Source organism: Ursus maritimus, unplaced genomic scaffold (genome assembly GCF_017311325.1).
Source record: "Ursus maritimus isolate PB19 unplaced genomic scaffold, ASM1731132v1 scaffold_8, whole genome shotgun sequence".
NCBI classification, from domain to species: Eukaryota; Metazoa; Chordata; class Mammalia; order Carnivora; family Ursidae; genus Ursus; species Ursus maritimus.
Genome location: NW_024426996.1, coordinates 70,606,854 through 70,622,924, shown reverse-complemented (window position 1 = coordinate 70,622,924; position 16,071 = coordinate 70,606,854). Strand labels below are relative to the sequence as shown.

At 48.9% G+C, this 16,071-nt stretch overlaps 1 protein-coding gene across 1 annotated transcript in view; it reads right to left on the bottom strand.

Moving 5' to 3' along the window:
- The window catches only part of PROM1 (prominin 1), a 98,454-nt gene that overhangs the window by 7,850 nt on the left and 74,533 nt on the right, over positions 1-16,071 (bottom strand). The window contains exons 11-18 of the mRNA XM_008685797.2: positions 14,489-14,641; positions 8,881-9,004; positions 7,227-7,330; positions 5,635-5,719; positions 4,307-4,453; positions 3,445-3,516; positions 2,467-2,559; positions 443-496 (exon numbers count right to left, since the gene is read on the bottom strand). Of these exons, the coding sequence (XP_008684019.2) occupies positions 443-496; positions 2,467-2,559; positions 3,445-3,516; positions 4,307-4,453; positions 5,635-5,719; positions 7,227-7,330; positions 8,881-9,004; positions 14,489-14,641 (832 nt within the window). The remainder of the gene's footprint in view (positions 1-442; positions 497-2,466; positions 2,560-3,444; positions 3,517-4,306; positions 4,454-5,634; positions 5,720-7,226; positions 7,331-8,880; positions 9,005-14,488; positions 14,642-16,071) is intronic.

The window sequence follows — 16,071 nt, the reverse complement described above, 5'->3', positions numbered from 1 at the left end:
TGATTTCCTGTCCTCTACGTCGAGGACATGAGGTGGCCCAGGCGGGAGCTGCTCCTTCAGGCTGGGTCTCTGGGTGGGGAGATAGGTGGAGAAGCCCGACCTCCACCCAACAGTGAGAATGCGTTTGTGGCCAGAAGGCACTGGATTTTGCAAGCAGCCTTATCTCAGTAACAGTGACTGTGCGCCTTCTGAGCTCGCGTTCCACACGTCAAGACACAGCTTTCACCTGTGTGTCTAACAGTGCGCCGTGGAGAGACGTCCTTGCAGAAAGCAAGTGCTAGGGAAACCCCGTGTGGCATTCAAAATGGGTAGATCCCAAACCTTTTGTGTGTGTGTTTTTTTAAACTTAAGTACTTATAAAACCAACATCTCTGAGAGTCTGTGTGTGCTTTTATGATAAGACCCCACCCCCCCAGGACAGAAAAAGAAAAGAAGTCCTTACCCCCAGTCCACCGCTTTTGTGCTGAAGTTCCCTGACGCTTTGCTGGGTAGTGCTCTGGGGAACAAGCATACATATTATTCTCCAACTTAGGACACGAACCAGCAAGATCACATGCCTGTGCCCCCCGCCCCCAGTCAGCCCTCAAATCTGACTTCGCCCTGCAACGGTTTCATTCCAGAAAAAACACCACGTGCAAGTAACGCTAGCTCTGGTGTCAGGAAAGCTGAAGACGGAAGTCAGGATGCGTCTTCTCGAGCAGGACGCCCCATGCAGGGTGCCCAAGAAACCGCGTTGAGTCAGGTTTGCTCAAAGTGGCGGGAACTACTTAAAAGAAATTCTGCCCAAACCGAGCAGAGTAGTTTCATCTGAATGGTTTAGGTCAGGGACTGGTAAAAACAAAGGCCAGATAGTAACTATTTTAGACTTTGTGGCTTTGTGGGCCATACACTGTCTGAAGCACTCAACTTCGACATTTTATTTCATTTTATTTTATTTTAAACTTTGCCCTTTTAACCAAAGCGGCCATAAATCATCTGTAAATAAGAGGGCATGGCTGTGTTCCAGTAAAACTTCATCTACGAAAACAAGCAACAGGCTGGATTTGGCCCACAGATTGTAGGTTTGGGGGCCATAGTTTTCTAGCCCCTGGTTTAGATGGGAGGTCACATGCACGGAGCTATTGCCTACTTGTAGACAGGCTGCCCCAGCTCTGAAAAGGCCAAGGAGTCTTGCGTCTCCTTGAAGGAAAGCATTTAAGGAACAGGGAAAAACCAGCTTAAAATGTCAGCAAATCTGTGCTCGGCATCAACAAGCAGAACAGAAAATTGTGATGAGCGCAGCAGACAAAATTCAGAAAATTCCGTTTTCTTTGTGAATACTCTAATGAGTTAGAAAGTCGGGAGGGAAAAGAGAGGCAGAGAGAAAGAGAGAGAGATGGTAAAAACTAGCTCTAGACGGTTTCAGAACTGGAGTCGAGTGGACTGATGCGCTTCTCCAAATCTGGGCAAGATGACACTGTAGCGGGTTCCTACACAGCATAATAACAATTCCTCCCGTGTGCAGAATCTCTGTGGGACGTCAGTCCCTTGTCTCCAGGAACCAGGTGACTGCAGGGCAGGACCCGTTCCCACCATTTTCAGACAAGGGGATGGAGAGCCCCTAAGACTTTGCAGAGGCCGAAGCAGGGTCTGAAATCAGCTCCGCCTGACTCCAGAGCCCGTGTTCTCTCTCGGCTACAAACTACCTTTCTGGAATTCGGGAAAGAAGCCAGAAGGCATCGAGAAGTACAAGAAAGGCGAAGTCAGAACAGAGGCTTCGAGAGAGGAGAAAGGAAACGTCGCCCATCGGGTCAGCAAACAGAGCTACACGAAGCAGAGAGAAAAGGACTTACCCTGGCTTTCCCATATTTCTTGGCAGGGTTTGGAGAGAAACGATTAGAGAATAAGTAAGTAAGAGTGAGTCCAGGGCACAGAGATCAGCCCTCCAGCTAGGTGCCTGGCTTCGGGGGGCCTGCTGAAGGCCAAGGGGACCAGAGCACAGTGCGTGGGCAACCCCAGAGTTAATCTACCTGGTCTCAGGCAAGTGGAAAAGGCAAAAGGAGATAAAGCACAGAAGGAGTGGTGACATCGAAAACGTGTCTTCTTTAAAGCCCAGCTGCTATCATTCATTTTTTTTTAAGATTTATTTTATTTATTTCAGAGAGAGAGAAAGAGAGTGGAGAGAAGGGGCAGAGGGAAAGGGACAAGCAGACTCCCCGCTGAGCACAGAGCCTGAACTGGGGCTCCATCTCAGGACCCTGAGATCGTGACCTGAGCTGAAATCAGGAGTCAGACGCTCCACCCATTGAGCCACTCAGACGCCCCTGCTACCATTTATTTTTAACAGAGCTCAGCCTCTTAGCCTGAGGCCAACTGCATTTGACCCAAGCCTGAGATGCAGATGCTTCATTAGTCTAAATGAAAGCCAGCTAGGGGGATGGGCTTTGCTCGGGTCACGGGGAAACCCCAGAGGTCAGGGGTTGTTACCATTGACTGTTCCAAAGGAACGACTTGGTCGCGGTGAATCATTCTAAGAGCTTGTGCGTTACTTTTCAGGGACTGTTTCAAACTTCCCTGGGGCTACAAAGAGAATAAAATAAACAAAGATCAACACCATCCTTCCCAACTCGGGAGCACACTCTCTAACCGCAGGAGCTCGGGCAGCGGAGTCATGACAAGCGTGCAGCCCTCCTTGTACGCTTGTGGGGACCGTCGGGAAGGGGAGCGCCAAGACACTCTACCTCGAATCATAGAACCATGACCTCTCAGCGGCCACCCCAAGCCATGAGCCTTTCCTGAGTGCCAAAGGCTGTGCTCTCTTTCTCCCTTCACCGTACCAGAGCCGCTGTAAAGCCTGCTTTACAGCGGCTATATCCCCACTTTACAGATGAGAAAACCCAGGCTCCACTTAACCCACACTTAAATGGTGCTTAATATATAAATGTGCAACAATTTTATTGCTCCCATTTTATAGACGAGGAAACTAAGGCACAGAGGGTTGAAACGTCTCGTCCAAGTTCCTATCATTAGAAAGTGGCTGAGTCAGAATTTAAACCCCAGTCTTCTCCAGATCCCAGGTTCCTCATCCCCCAAATGGAATCTCCTTCTGTTTCCTACACTGCAAGAAAAATGACGTGTGTCTGTGTGTGCACGCGTGCATGTTTGGTGGTAGAGGGGTTGATTGGCCTGAAAGCAGAGATGGTTCTAAAGCAGTGAGGGCCCCAGCACCACGAGCGGAGGTCAGGGTGTAGCTGCGGGTACCCTGACACCTCCCGGAACCGTTCACGTGCTCACAGACTTCTGGGCCACACAGCAGTGGCCGCTGGTGGGAAGTCTTCACATGCCCGAGGGAGAGAGAGGCATTTTTAACCAAAGGTGACTTGTGATATAAGGAAGCTAAGAATAATATGGACATTTGACATCTCTAACGATTACAGCATTTGAAACTAGACTGTTCGAACTCACCAAATGGTCGGCTTTTGCTTCTAGATCATTTGCAAAGGATAAGAGATTCACTTTGGTGGGAGCTTTACCCATCTACAAAAGAGGGGGAAGAAAACCGTGTCATGGCCTTGGGATTTTTAAGCCTTAACACTATCTAATAGACAACAGAGTGAAGTATGGTCCGTAAAGTAAGCCCGGGAACTCTTACATAGGTGACAACAGCTACATTCTTATTTATACATATAAAACCATATTGTTTTTATGCAACTATATGATCCAACCATAAAAAGAAAACAAGTACTGATCCACGCTATAGTGGGGATGAATCTCAAAAACTTGAGGCTCCATGAATGGGGACCAGTAAAGGTCATTAAACACAGAAGGTCACATGCTGTGTGATTCCACTCATAAGACGTATGCAGAACAGGTAAATTCATAGGAGCAGAACATAGATTAGTAGTTGCCAGGGCTGGGAGGGGGGAAAGGGGAACAACCAGGTAATGGGAATGAGGCTTTCTTTTCGGGCGATAAAGATGTTTTGGAGCTGGATAGAACCAGGAGTCAAGCCACATTGTGATTGTACTAAAACTAATGAATTGGTCACTTTAGTCTTTTATTTTTTATTATTTCTTAAAGATTTTATTTTTAAGTGATCTCTCCACCCAATGTGGGGCTCGAACTCACGACCCTGAGATCAAGAGTCACATGTTCTACCGACGGCAGAGCCAGCCAGGCGTCCCTGAATTGCTCACTTTAAAATAGTTAATTTACGCCATGTAAATTTCATCTTAGTAATTTTAAAAAAAGAAAGAAAAACAAAAAACCAGAGGTATCTGCTGTTATTTTTTCCCCCAAAGATCAGGCATGAACACAGGGGTCGTACCTCAGCCAAGTAGATGTTATAGTCTATGGTGTCCACCCCCGAAGAGCTGAAATCCATAAGGTTTCTTCTTCCTGCTTCGTCCAGCAGCACGATATTGCCAACGTTGACATTCAGATTTTGAAAATCATTGTTTATGTTTTCAGCATGCTGCACGATAAAAAGAAAAGTTACAGAGAAGCCCATTCTTCAAGAACGCCACATTTGCGATAAAAGAGCAATGACATGAGACCAAGAAACGCAGACGTGCACTTGACTGGCATTTCTTCCTCGTACTCTTCTCTCCCCTCCCACCCCTTCCCTGCATCCCTGTCTCCTTCCTTACGCCCCATGCCAAGCACTGTGTGAGGAGCTGGGATGCAAAGCAAAATAATATTCCATCTCAGCCCTCGAAGTCCTCCGAAGAAGTGACAGTGTCATAATAAAGGCTCGCAAACTGCGTCAGGACCCCAGGGGCAGGACAGAGTCTGCCGAGGCAGGGTCCTGACAGGGCAACGGAGAGGAGGCGGCTTCTGAATGGGTCTGGACAAATACAGATGCTGAAAGGGGCCGGGCAAGCTGTATCGCAGGGGAAGGAGGCAGCACGCCCTGGACTTGCACAGTGAGGGCCCTTGAGATCATGGGGACATGGCTGGTGACTTGGGGTTGTCCTAAGAGGCAGACAGTAGTTTCAGGCAGGGTGGAGTGCCCGAGTGTCCCTGAAACTCTCTTGCTTCTCCTCCTGTCCAGTATGCTCTTGAGTGGGCTCTCCTCAGAGTCTTAAGGCTCACGACTTGGGGGTGGGCTCGGGCAAAGGAGCAGGAGGAAGTCCTTCCCTTCTCTCCACTTCCAACGCTGTCGCCATGCCATCTTGCTGAGGGTCAGCGGAGCTCCGCAGAGGCCCCTGGGAGTCCCGGGGCCACAGCCATGATTCACAAGAGGCAATGACTGTTGAGGGACGGATTCTGGATGCCTAGTTCCCTCTTTAGGGACCTGGCCGAAAAGGGTGGCCAGTGTGGAGAGCCAATATGCCCAGAGCTTTGTTCCTCTAGGGACACTGACACACGGCGAGGTAACATCTTCCTGAGTCGTGTCCGCAGCGAGGCCCCTAGAGCATTCGCGTGGTCAACTAGGGAAACTCCTGCCTCAAGAAAGACAACGGGTCGGGGGGTGATGAAAATGTTTTGGAATAAGAAGTGAGCACTGCACAACCTTGTGAGTGTACTAAATGTCGCTTTCAGATGGTGAATTTTATCTGATGTGAATTTCCTCAATGGAAAAAAAAAAAATGCGGCGGCACGTGGATTTACTAGAGACATAGGTCTGTCTCCTGACTGGCTCTAATTCCTTACCTCCTGAATGTTGAGGTGCTCACTGATATTGTAGCTGTTCTCTAGCCTGAGTGTGGTGTAGATGCCCTTATTTTCTTTGCAGTCGCTGTGGGAGTAAACAGAGAAATCAGGATCCAGAAAGGCAGCCGTGCCTACTTCTGTCCCCTGCTAAGGATGGAGAGAAAGGTTCACCGTTAATCTTTTGTTTAAACCTGCGTGCAGAGAAACAGCTTCGAGTGCCAGAGCCTACCATTCTGGACTTCGTTCCCTGCTGCAAGCAATGTCCCATCTTTGGAACGGATACAGTAAGACTGGTCAATCATCCTTCTGTCTGTCTCCTGTGTGCTTTTTCTAGTGCCACGAGGGATAACAAGTTCACAAATTGGGAAGAAATAAATTCTCATAAAAAAACAAACAAAAAATGATACCACCTGCTAGAAAGAGGTGTGTTACAGAGCATATCATGGGCTTTAGTGAAAGGTTCTATCAAACCCCTGCCGGACCACCTGCCTCCATATTTCCGGGGTTGAGCTTCACTTAGTAAACTTATGGTTGGGTGTATATTCTAAGGGAAGGCTGGAGACAGGGAAGGGGGCCACACCGCTATCCAGACGGTCAGTACACCTAACTTGGCCTCACCACCTTGTGCTTCTCTAAAATGTGCAAAATGCCTCCTTGACTGAGCTAAGAAGGCCAAGCTCCTCTGATGCATGGCCCTGCCACTGAGACGGCCACTTCCTGGGGGCGCGTCTTCCTTGCCCAGCAGCCAAAGTCCTTCAGCCCTGAGGGATACCTGGGAGAAGCCACTTTCCCACAGCCCCAGGAGGTGTGATACTCCTCTCCAGGGAATCCTCAGTACGTTGGTGTTGTTGGAAGAGTGAGCTTGATATACTAAGCACCAGGGGTAAGGCTGCAGAAGTCTCCAGGAGCCAGAGTCACAAAGAGCTGGCAGGCCGGGCCAAAAAGATTGGCTTTGTCCTTTCAGCCCAGGGACGGTTTAATCGTGCACACAGACTCCGATTGATTGATAACGTCTGCCTATCACATGCCGCGGAGAAGGATCCTGAGACTCTTCTGGCTATGAACAAGACCACAGCTGACTACCAAGGTCCACCACGAAGGCCACTCGCTTGCTGTCTCTGCTACGGGAGCCTCTGAACCCTATTGAACAGAGAGGAAGTAAAACTGCCCAAGATCACCAAGGCCTGCTCCCTGATGGTAGAGCCAGGACTGGAGCCCGTCAGCTGCTTCACTATTAGCATGTCTGAGATGTGGACCCATCCTCTGAGTTCTTGTTATTTGGCATTTACTTGGGGCGGCGTGATTCCTGTACAAAGAGTTTTCAAAGGGTCTCGTTAATGCATCTTAGAATCACCTTAACCAGAAAGGTCTAGTGCGTACTGGGCAGGGGGACCTTGAGACATCACTACTCCAAAGTCTGGAAGGCTTTCTCGGGAAGAGCTCTCTTTTTGGTCTTATTTCCACTATCTCTTCGAGAAGACGAGAGAACAGCTGGTCTTATCAAGCTTAAAGACACTTTGAACGCAAAATTCTCCTTCTGGAACAACAACATTTTCAGTAGCCAAAAAAAAGCATAGTGCCATTATTTATACCTGTAAACTTGTTCAAAAGTGAGATTAATATCCGGGTTGTTAAATACCATGCCAGAGAGATAGTATTTCCAATTCTCATTTAGTAAATATGGTGTGTCCAAAATCTAGAAGAAATTGAAAAAAGCTTTTTTAAAAGAGATACTTTTACACTAACATACATACATATAATAAAATAAATATTCTGTTAAATATATTTTGGGGATTTTCAGATCATGACTTTCTTCATCGGTTTCCAATTTAAAACAGGAGCATAATAGTGTGATCAGAATAAACTGACCACTGGGTAGCATCAATAAAAACTACTGAAACTACTTTTTTTTTGGAGAACACTTCTCTTAGTAAGACAAATACATTAGAAATGGGAGAAGAATTGACAACTTGATTCAGAAGAGCCAATAGAAAGCCATAAAGCAGTTGGTCCACCTCTTCGCCCCTTTTCTGTAGACAAAATGAATTAAAACTTGCATACTCTCTCACTTAACATCATATATCGAAGACGGCTAATACGTCCTATATATCATCTATATTAGGACAAGCTCATTAGTGCCTGACCATGAATGTGCTTGAGGAATGTAAATGGTTTCAAAATATCCCCTACTGGGGGCACCTGGGTGGCACAGTCAGTTAAGCAGCTGACTCTTGGTTTCGGCTCAGGTCATAATCTCAGGGTTGTGAGATTGAGCCCCACGTCTGGCTCAGTGCTCAGCATAGAGTCTGCTTGGGATTCTCTTTCCCTCTCCCTCTTACTACCGTTCATGCTCTCTCTCTCTCTCTCAAATAAATAAATAAATCTTTAAAAAGAAAATCCCCTATTTTTTTTAAAGAATTCCTTTTTAGCAATTTAATACAGCACAGAACATAATCAAGTCTGGCTTGATGTATCGCTATTATTTTTTATCAAGACGCCAGATGGACATAATTTAACACATTAACACTCCCAATTTAATTTTCCTCAACCAACTGAATAATTAAAATACCACGACAACTGGTTACCTTCGTCGTCACTCACCAGATTTTGTAACAGATTTGAGGCGAAGAAGTGTACACAATAAAACAGGAAAAAAGAAATATATTTTAAAAATCAGAATCTGGAGAAAAGCACCATAAAGGCAGTGACAAGAGTGCCACACAGACCCAAGCTTCCTTCCTCATTAATAAATGATGCTCAGCTGAGAAGTGGTCCCGTAGAGTCCACAGGACTCGCTTTCAGAGAGAGAAAGTGGAGCCTGAAGTCGTTTCCCAATGGCCTCGTCAGACGTCCACGAGGGGTGACCCTCGGCCATGAGGCGTGGAGTTTTTCCGTGTCTTTCACTTCAAATCGAAGGCCTCAAACCATGTGCATGGGCAACTGTCATTTGAGAAACTCTTTAAAATGTCAGAAGCCTCCTGCGGTACTCCTCCTTGGGAATTTTCTCCCCCGCTTATTACAATCCACGCTGACAAGTAGGCCTTGATTTCTGGTGCTCAGTTCACTTGACATTCGAAACACAATATTTCACCACATTTTTTTCTTTTTGCTCCGACGAATAGAAGGAATCTTCAGTTACTGAACAAGAACCAAACTGCTCATCTTTTTGCCCCCCCCCCCCCAGATATGGAGAAATCAAAGTTTCCACTCCAGTCCTTGTGCAGTGGGCCCAGAAGCCATCCTTACCTGGAAGAGCTTCCTGTTTTGGTAAGGCTCGCAGACCAGTTTCTCCACGTTTCCCCCGATGACGAACGTGAGAACCACGATGGTCATCAGTACCCAACAAAAGAGGAAGCTGACTCCAACCCCGCTGGAAACAAAACCAAGAACAGAGCAGAAATGAAGTTTGGAATTCTACATAATTTTGTGGCACCTGGCTGGTTCCGTCCATAGAGCAGGTGACTCTTGATCTCGGGGTCATGGGTTCGAGCCCCAAGCTGGGTGTAGAGATCACAGAAAAAAAACCCATGACAGATCCAATATCACCTACCAGTACTTACTAATTCTACCGACATGTAGGGAAAGGACCTCGAGTCTCTGTGCAGCGTAAGTGAGCCCAGACAGGGAGCCCAGACAGGGAGCGACAAGCACTGCGCACCTTTAGGGAACGCTTCGACTTAGGGTCTGGTCTCCTCGCAGCCAGCACAGGGGTAGTTCGGACAGGGCCTCTGGGGTCAGGCGAGTGAACCCGGCCTTCTGCAGGGGACGCAGTGAGCGGAGAGGTTCCGAGGCAGGAAATGCACCGTTGGGAGTCTGAGAGGGGCCGACGTGGCTCTGCATCCAGAGGGAGGGCCAAGAGTGCGTGAACACAGCTCGGGAGGCAGGCAGGGGTGCATGGGATGGGGCCTGGCAGGTGCAGGAAGGGGAGGCTGCTGAGGGCCTTGAAGCACAGGAGGAACATAATCCCGTTTGTCTCTGAGGAAGAACATTCTTGGCAGAGCGGGCAGGACAGGATGGACAGAGGCCTGTGTGGACGGGGCTACCACCGAGGGGGCTGTTGTTGGTCGTGGGGCGGTGGGCCGACGTGGCTGGAGGCAGGGGACAGAAGAGACGGGACACAGGAGACGGACACAGCAGGATGGGCCGAAGGTTCTGCAAGAGGGAAGACGAGGAAGGGCGCAGAGTGATGCCAGGACTTGTTAGCAGGGAAAGGAGACAGTGGTGCTCAGGAAGGGAAGAGCGGGAGGGATCTGGTCCTGCTCCCTGTGAGACGTGGCGGTGGGGACCCCAGAGGGCAGACCACTGTGTGTGGCTGCCTACATCTGGGTTACAGGCCGGCAGGAGGCAATCAGCTGCTTAAAAGCGACCACGGGCCCCTGGGGCTGCGCCTGGAGGGAGAGGCCGCCCGGGGCTGGGCCTGAGGGACTGTGCCGCTGGAGGAGCAGGTGGCAGGAGGGCAGCCAGCGAGCAAGACCGCTGGGAAAAGTTGCAGTGTGGGAAGGAAAGCACTAGGGCACGGGGTCACGGTCACGGTCACAGGACGGAAAACAAAGGCATGTCTGCAGGGGGTGCACAGGGGACCCAATCACTGCAGGGAGGGCGCATTCCAGGGGACCTACAGGAAGTCCATGGCTGGACTTCTGACCCGAGGGCAGGGGAGTGGCCTGGGCAGGGCGGGGAAGTAAGGAAGCAGAGGCGGCAAATACCATTATTTTTAGATGTCTGTGCGGGGAGGGGAGTGAGAGGGAAGAAGTGGTAGTGGGAAGTTTTCTCTTGTCACGCGTCAAGGGGAGAGACGGAACATGTTTAAATGTGGAGAAGCAAGGCTAGGAGAGGGGAAGAGAATGAGGACCCAGGAGAGGGGAGGCTGATAGACGGCACCCTCGGGGCGGTGCGCGGAGATGGGACAGGGAACAGCAAATGGGAAGGGCCCAGAAGGGAGACATCCCTCTGCATAGGGCCCTGCCTGTGTGTGGACGCAGGGGCGCTGGAGTTTTGGGAAGGTGTATGATGCCTTTTATTTCCTCTGTGAAGAGAGGGGGGAAATGACAAGGCCATTGCAGAAGGAAGGGAAGAGGGGAGGAGAGAAGGAAAGAAGGAAGGAAGGAAGGAAGGAAGGAAGGAAGGAAGGAAGGAAAGAAGGAAGGGAGGGAGGAGGTAAGAAAGAAAGAAACTTGTAGGGCTCTGAAGGATCCATTTGAGGTGGGGGTCATAATTTTGTAGGGATGCCCATGTGCCCCACTGTGTGACTTTTCTCTAGGGCGCTCACTTGGGTGTAGGCACAGACAGAGCAGCTCTTAAATCAGTCCTGGTGGAACAGCCAGATCATCACTATCATCACGGGTACAAATGGGAAGGACCCTCAGAGGCGTGGAGGTTGATGGGCTTAGAAGGAACAGCCTCCCTTCCTGAGGGCGTGATTCTGCCCAGTCGACACACGTAGGGCATAATTACAAGTATTTGCCTGGTTTGGCTGAAATAAATAACATGGTATGTTCACAGCGGGGGCCTCTGTGAGCCTGAATTTCTCTGACCTAAAAGGCTTAGGAGTCAGGGAGAGTATAAGGGAGGGGAACATGGGTGACGTGTAAGCCAGTCACCATGGTTTTAACCGTGTGCCAGAGCGTGTGTGCATTAGTGATAAAAATCATCCAGGCTTTTGAGAGAACACTTCACACCCACACGGCTACTCTCAAGGGCTTATTGTTGCATTGCCAGCCTCTGTCTCCTAAATATGCCTCTATCTAGATAGGGAACACCCCACCCCCAAGGCCTGTCACTCGGATAAGAATGGCTAATGTGGGGCGCCTGGGTGGCACAGAGGTTAAGCGTCTGCCTTCGGCTCAGGGCGTGATCCCGGCGTTCCGGGATCGAGCCCCACATCAGGCTCCTCTGCTATGAGCCTGCTTCTTCCTCTCCCACTCCCCCTGCTTGTGTTCCCTCTCTCGCTGGCTGTCTCTCTCTCTGTCGAATAAATAAATAAAATCTTTAAAAAAAAAAAAAAAAGAATGGCTAATGTGTGCTCTAAGTGTTGTGGAGAAGAAGGAGGAGGAGAAGTAAAACAAGAACAAGAGAAACAACAGGCCACAAAGACTGTCCGTGGCCCGCAGAAGCGAGCTCGTTGATCAGCCGACCTTCACGGAAACGCGCGCTGACTCCCGATCTACAGTTAGGGCAGTGATACGCGCTTCGTCTTGGCAGCCCCGGTCACACGTCTTCGGGGCTAGCCCAACCTCGTTCTGTTTCAGGGGCCCCAGGATCTCCCACTCCTCGATGGCTGACGTTTGTGTCACCCCAGTGCCTCGTGATTACAACTGAAGCCGCAAAAACCCCACTTGTGACGCTTTGTCCACCGTTGGGTCCTACGTCCTTAAAACGGATCCCCTAGAAGAGGAATGACTTGGCCAAGGAGATTGTTGTGTTTTTAGGGCCCCTGCTACAGTCGGACAAAGTGCTTTCTGAATTCTCTATGACCGCTGACTGCCACCGGTGTGGCCCATTTAGTGACAACCACGGCTACGCCGGGTAATATCTTTTTTTCAAAACTCCGGGTAATCTGAGTACGGTTTTCAAGAGCTAAAACTGGAAGTTTCATAGTGGGCATCAGTACAAGAGACTGTTTTCTTGCTGCCTGGGTTACGTCTCCTTACCTCGGGGGAGACCTTCCACGGGCCCCGGAGACAGATGTATGCTCCCTGCTGCAACCCGTCCAGTCCCTAATCCGCTCCCTGGACCCTCTGAACACAGGGATCAGGGCAGAGTCAGGACCCCTGCCTCTCCTTCCCCCTGATCTTTCACTAGGCCCCCCCAGGGAGATAAGGACTCTTGGTTGGCTTTTGAAGAGACCATGCTTTTCAGCAGATGGTGTTGTCGTTTTTAAGAACAGGTGGTCTTGTGGTTACAGCTGAACAAAATATACTCTTTCTGGTTCCTACAGGCAAATAAATAGGGTGTTTTGGTTTTTTTTTTTAGAACAAATTACGTTCTTCTAATCTGTTTGACCATTTTCCCCCTTTACAGTCACCCGGCTGTTTACCAGATGTCTCGGGAGCAGGAAGAGCCTGCCAAACGCGGATTCCGTGCGGAGTGGTGGGCGTTGACAATGACACGGAGCCCACAGCCACCCTCGGGCCTCAAGCCACCCGAAATGCACCTGGCCAGGCTCTTCCTAGGGTGTGATAAAGCCCATCGTTCCTAGGCCGCGGGCTGCCGTGTGACTTTGTCTCCTTAGAGATTCCTTAGTCTGCAGAGGCGAGAGGAAGTACTACCCAAGCGGAAGTAATCTTAGCCTCCATCCAATGGCTCATGACTCCCCTGTTTCTTTTTTCTTTGAAGCTAAATAGCACATATTTTGGTTTTGTCCCTTAAAAATGTGCATATAGAATTTGACGGTAAGTGCACCTGTTCAGAGCGATACACTCCCCCCCGCCAGGCCATTAAAAAGGTGGGATCCATAGCTTCACCATCGAAACACTGACAAACAGCCAAGTACCAGGATGAGTAAAATCCGAGCATTAAACTCATTTTCTATCTGTAACTGTGTACATGGAAACAAAAAGGTAGGGCAATACACCCTTCCTTGCTGCGTTAATTTCTTAAGTGTAGGCATGTGAGCAAATAGGCTTTTCCATGCCCGGAGCTCTGTTCAGTTTTGTCTAATTCTGGCAGACTTCCATGTGGTTAGTTTTAAGGTTGTTTATAAGACACTTGTGCCTGTGGGCAGCTCTTTCTGCAGAAGGGTCCTGTCCTCGTGTTTTAATAAAACCACCTTTTTTGCCCCCCCCCCCCCCCAAAGACTTTTGTGCCTTCGTTAATGCTACCAAAGGCTTGTACTATCCTGGAGGTTACAGGCTTGACGGAAAGGCCATATACCATCATAGCTCACCAGTCTGATTAATTATTGTAGGGACCCAATGTTTGGAAAAGCACGTGAATGCAGGACACTCGCTTGCCAGCTTCTCCCAGCCTGGTACTAGTGACGTAAGCTGAGAAATGAGAGTGTGGCTAAGGTTTTGAGTCTCCATTGCTCCAAGGGTTTGTTCTCAACCTTCACCTTCCTCTCGAGCCCCATCCCGCTCCCTGCTGCTGATTCTTGAGGTACAGACTGGGATAGAAAACGTCAACTTGGAAGCCACATAGCTTCCTCTCCGGGATGCATTCAAAGCTTCTAACCCTGCGTCCCACTTGACACTTCTGGCCCCATCTGCAGTGACACCCGGTTTATGCCCCCCGTGCTTCACCCCACCCTGGTAGAGGAAAGGTTTTTTGTTTTGTTTGTTTGTTTCCCAAAACTATGAACGCGGATATGAGTGTCTTGGAAGCAGGCACAGCTGCTCCTCGCTGGTACCCACACCTGCTCTTATCCCTGATTTAGGCTCCATGTCTAAATCCTAAGGGTGCTGGGTCGGCAATCTCTTTGCTAGACCCAGTTTCCAGAGTTTCAAAGTAAACAAGCTAACGATACTGCTGGCCACGGAGAACAGTGTCTGAGACCAGGCCAATCTCAGCGAGTTTCTGGTGAATAAATGGATGGATGGAGGGAAGGAAGGGAAGGAGGGAGAGAGAGAAAATATCATGGGAATCAAGATGGCAAGCTTAGAAATAATTTCGCTACAGAGGAGCCCACCATATACAGACACTGTGTTTACGCTTGTCTATTGAAGTGCTAACGATTTAGAGTTTTCTAGTATTTCACGTGTGGTGGGATTTCCCACGCCAACAGAAGTACAATCGCACCAGGAGGCCTCCTCCACTGGAACCCAGAACGCTCGGCCCGAAGGCCACCGGCTTCGTGTTATCTGCTCATCTCCCTGCGTTTCCACCCCCCACGTGGCAAGAAAGAGCAAACACTCACACCATGAGGAAGACGCCCCCGGTGTTCGAGACGCAGCCTCGTCTGGTCGGGGTGGCATGCCGGTCATAGCCACACGTGCCACACATCAAGCCCAGGTAATAAAACACCACCACGAGGGTCAGCAAACAGCAGACAACCAGGCCACCCAGCCACCTGGTGAAGCAAGCACACTGTCATTAGACATAAAAGAGGTTGACGTCCCGATAACACAAAAGCTGTCCGGCTAGGGCAGGAGTGGCTGAGTAACACTTGGCAATCGAATATCCAATTCCCCTGTGAATGCTTCAGACTGACACCATAGGGACGAGATCTCTTCCCACCGCTCGCCCTCCAACCCAACCAGCAGGAACCTTAATTTTTATCTTGGTTTTGATGAGCTCTGTCTGGCTCATTGGTCAGGAGACCTTTGCTTCCTCCCTTTGCTTCATTCCCGTGGGGCTTCTAAGCAGGGTTGACTCAGGTTCTCCAAAGCTACCGATAACCGTTCCCCTTCAGACCTGTAAGTTAGGTCAAGGTTCCTGAGGCCGTGAGCATGTTTTGTACTGATGATGACATGTGGACAGATCACGATGAGACAAAGATAGAGAACCAGCAGGCCCTTTTCCTTAGCCTTTCTCTAAAATGCTTTGGGGTTGCAGGAATAATTGGGAAGGGGACGCAGTGTTCTTTGCTGAACCAGAAACTCTACACGGGGAGTGAACTGAATATTTTAAAATTTACGAGCATCCTAAATCAAGTGCCTGCAGAGTGCAAATCTCAATTTTGTAATGGTCTGTGAGACATTTTAGGATAATGGGTCCTCAATTAGGTCTTCCTGGCATTCCCGGAATGTACAACAACCTTTTCCAGCAGGCGAGGAACACTCGAGGGTACAAATGCTTCCCAACCGATAAAACACTAAAAAATAAATAATTTACTTCTGTGACAAAAGCTGCCACTGAAGATTTTCATTAAGTTAAGAGCAATTTCGATGATTGTAGTAGCTATCTGCACCCACTCTGTGGCTTTTTGTTCCAGAGACTGGGGATGCCAAATTCAACAAGCCATGGATCCTGGCCTGGAAAGCTTTTACGGTTAATGCGTGCTTTGTCTGCTTGGTTAAATTTCCTTTAAAGATAAGCTTCTAGTTCTCAGGGCGGGGGAGCTGATGTGTAGACAGATAATTGTATCATTCTTTCCTTTCGTGAAACTTTAACCTCTAATGAGATTGTGAACTCATTGAGAAAGTGTCGGTCTTATGTCTGTCCTAACACCTGCTGGGGTGACATAGCCACAGGGTAGGAAAATGGCTTATTGATTACAGGGCAATAATTGAGGGCATAGTCAGATGGGGGTTGGAAACCCACCTCACAAACATTGCCACTGACCTTGTGAAGGTTATTCCACTTCCCTGAGCCTCAAGTCCCCCTTCTATGAAACAAGGTTACATATAGAATAGAATCCTAACTTTCTGGGTTTTTTTTTTTTTTTTGGAGTATTAAATGAGATATCATGCATACAGCACTTTGGAGGGCAGGCCATAACTGTTCCTGAATTGCTAGCAATTATTGTTATTATTTTATTATTTTTATTTATTATTTATT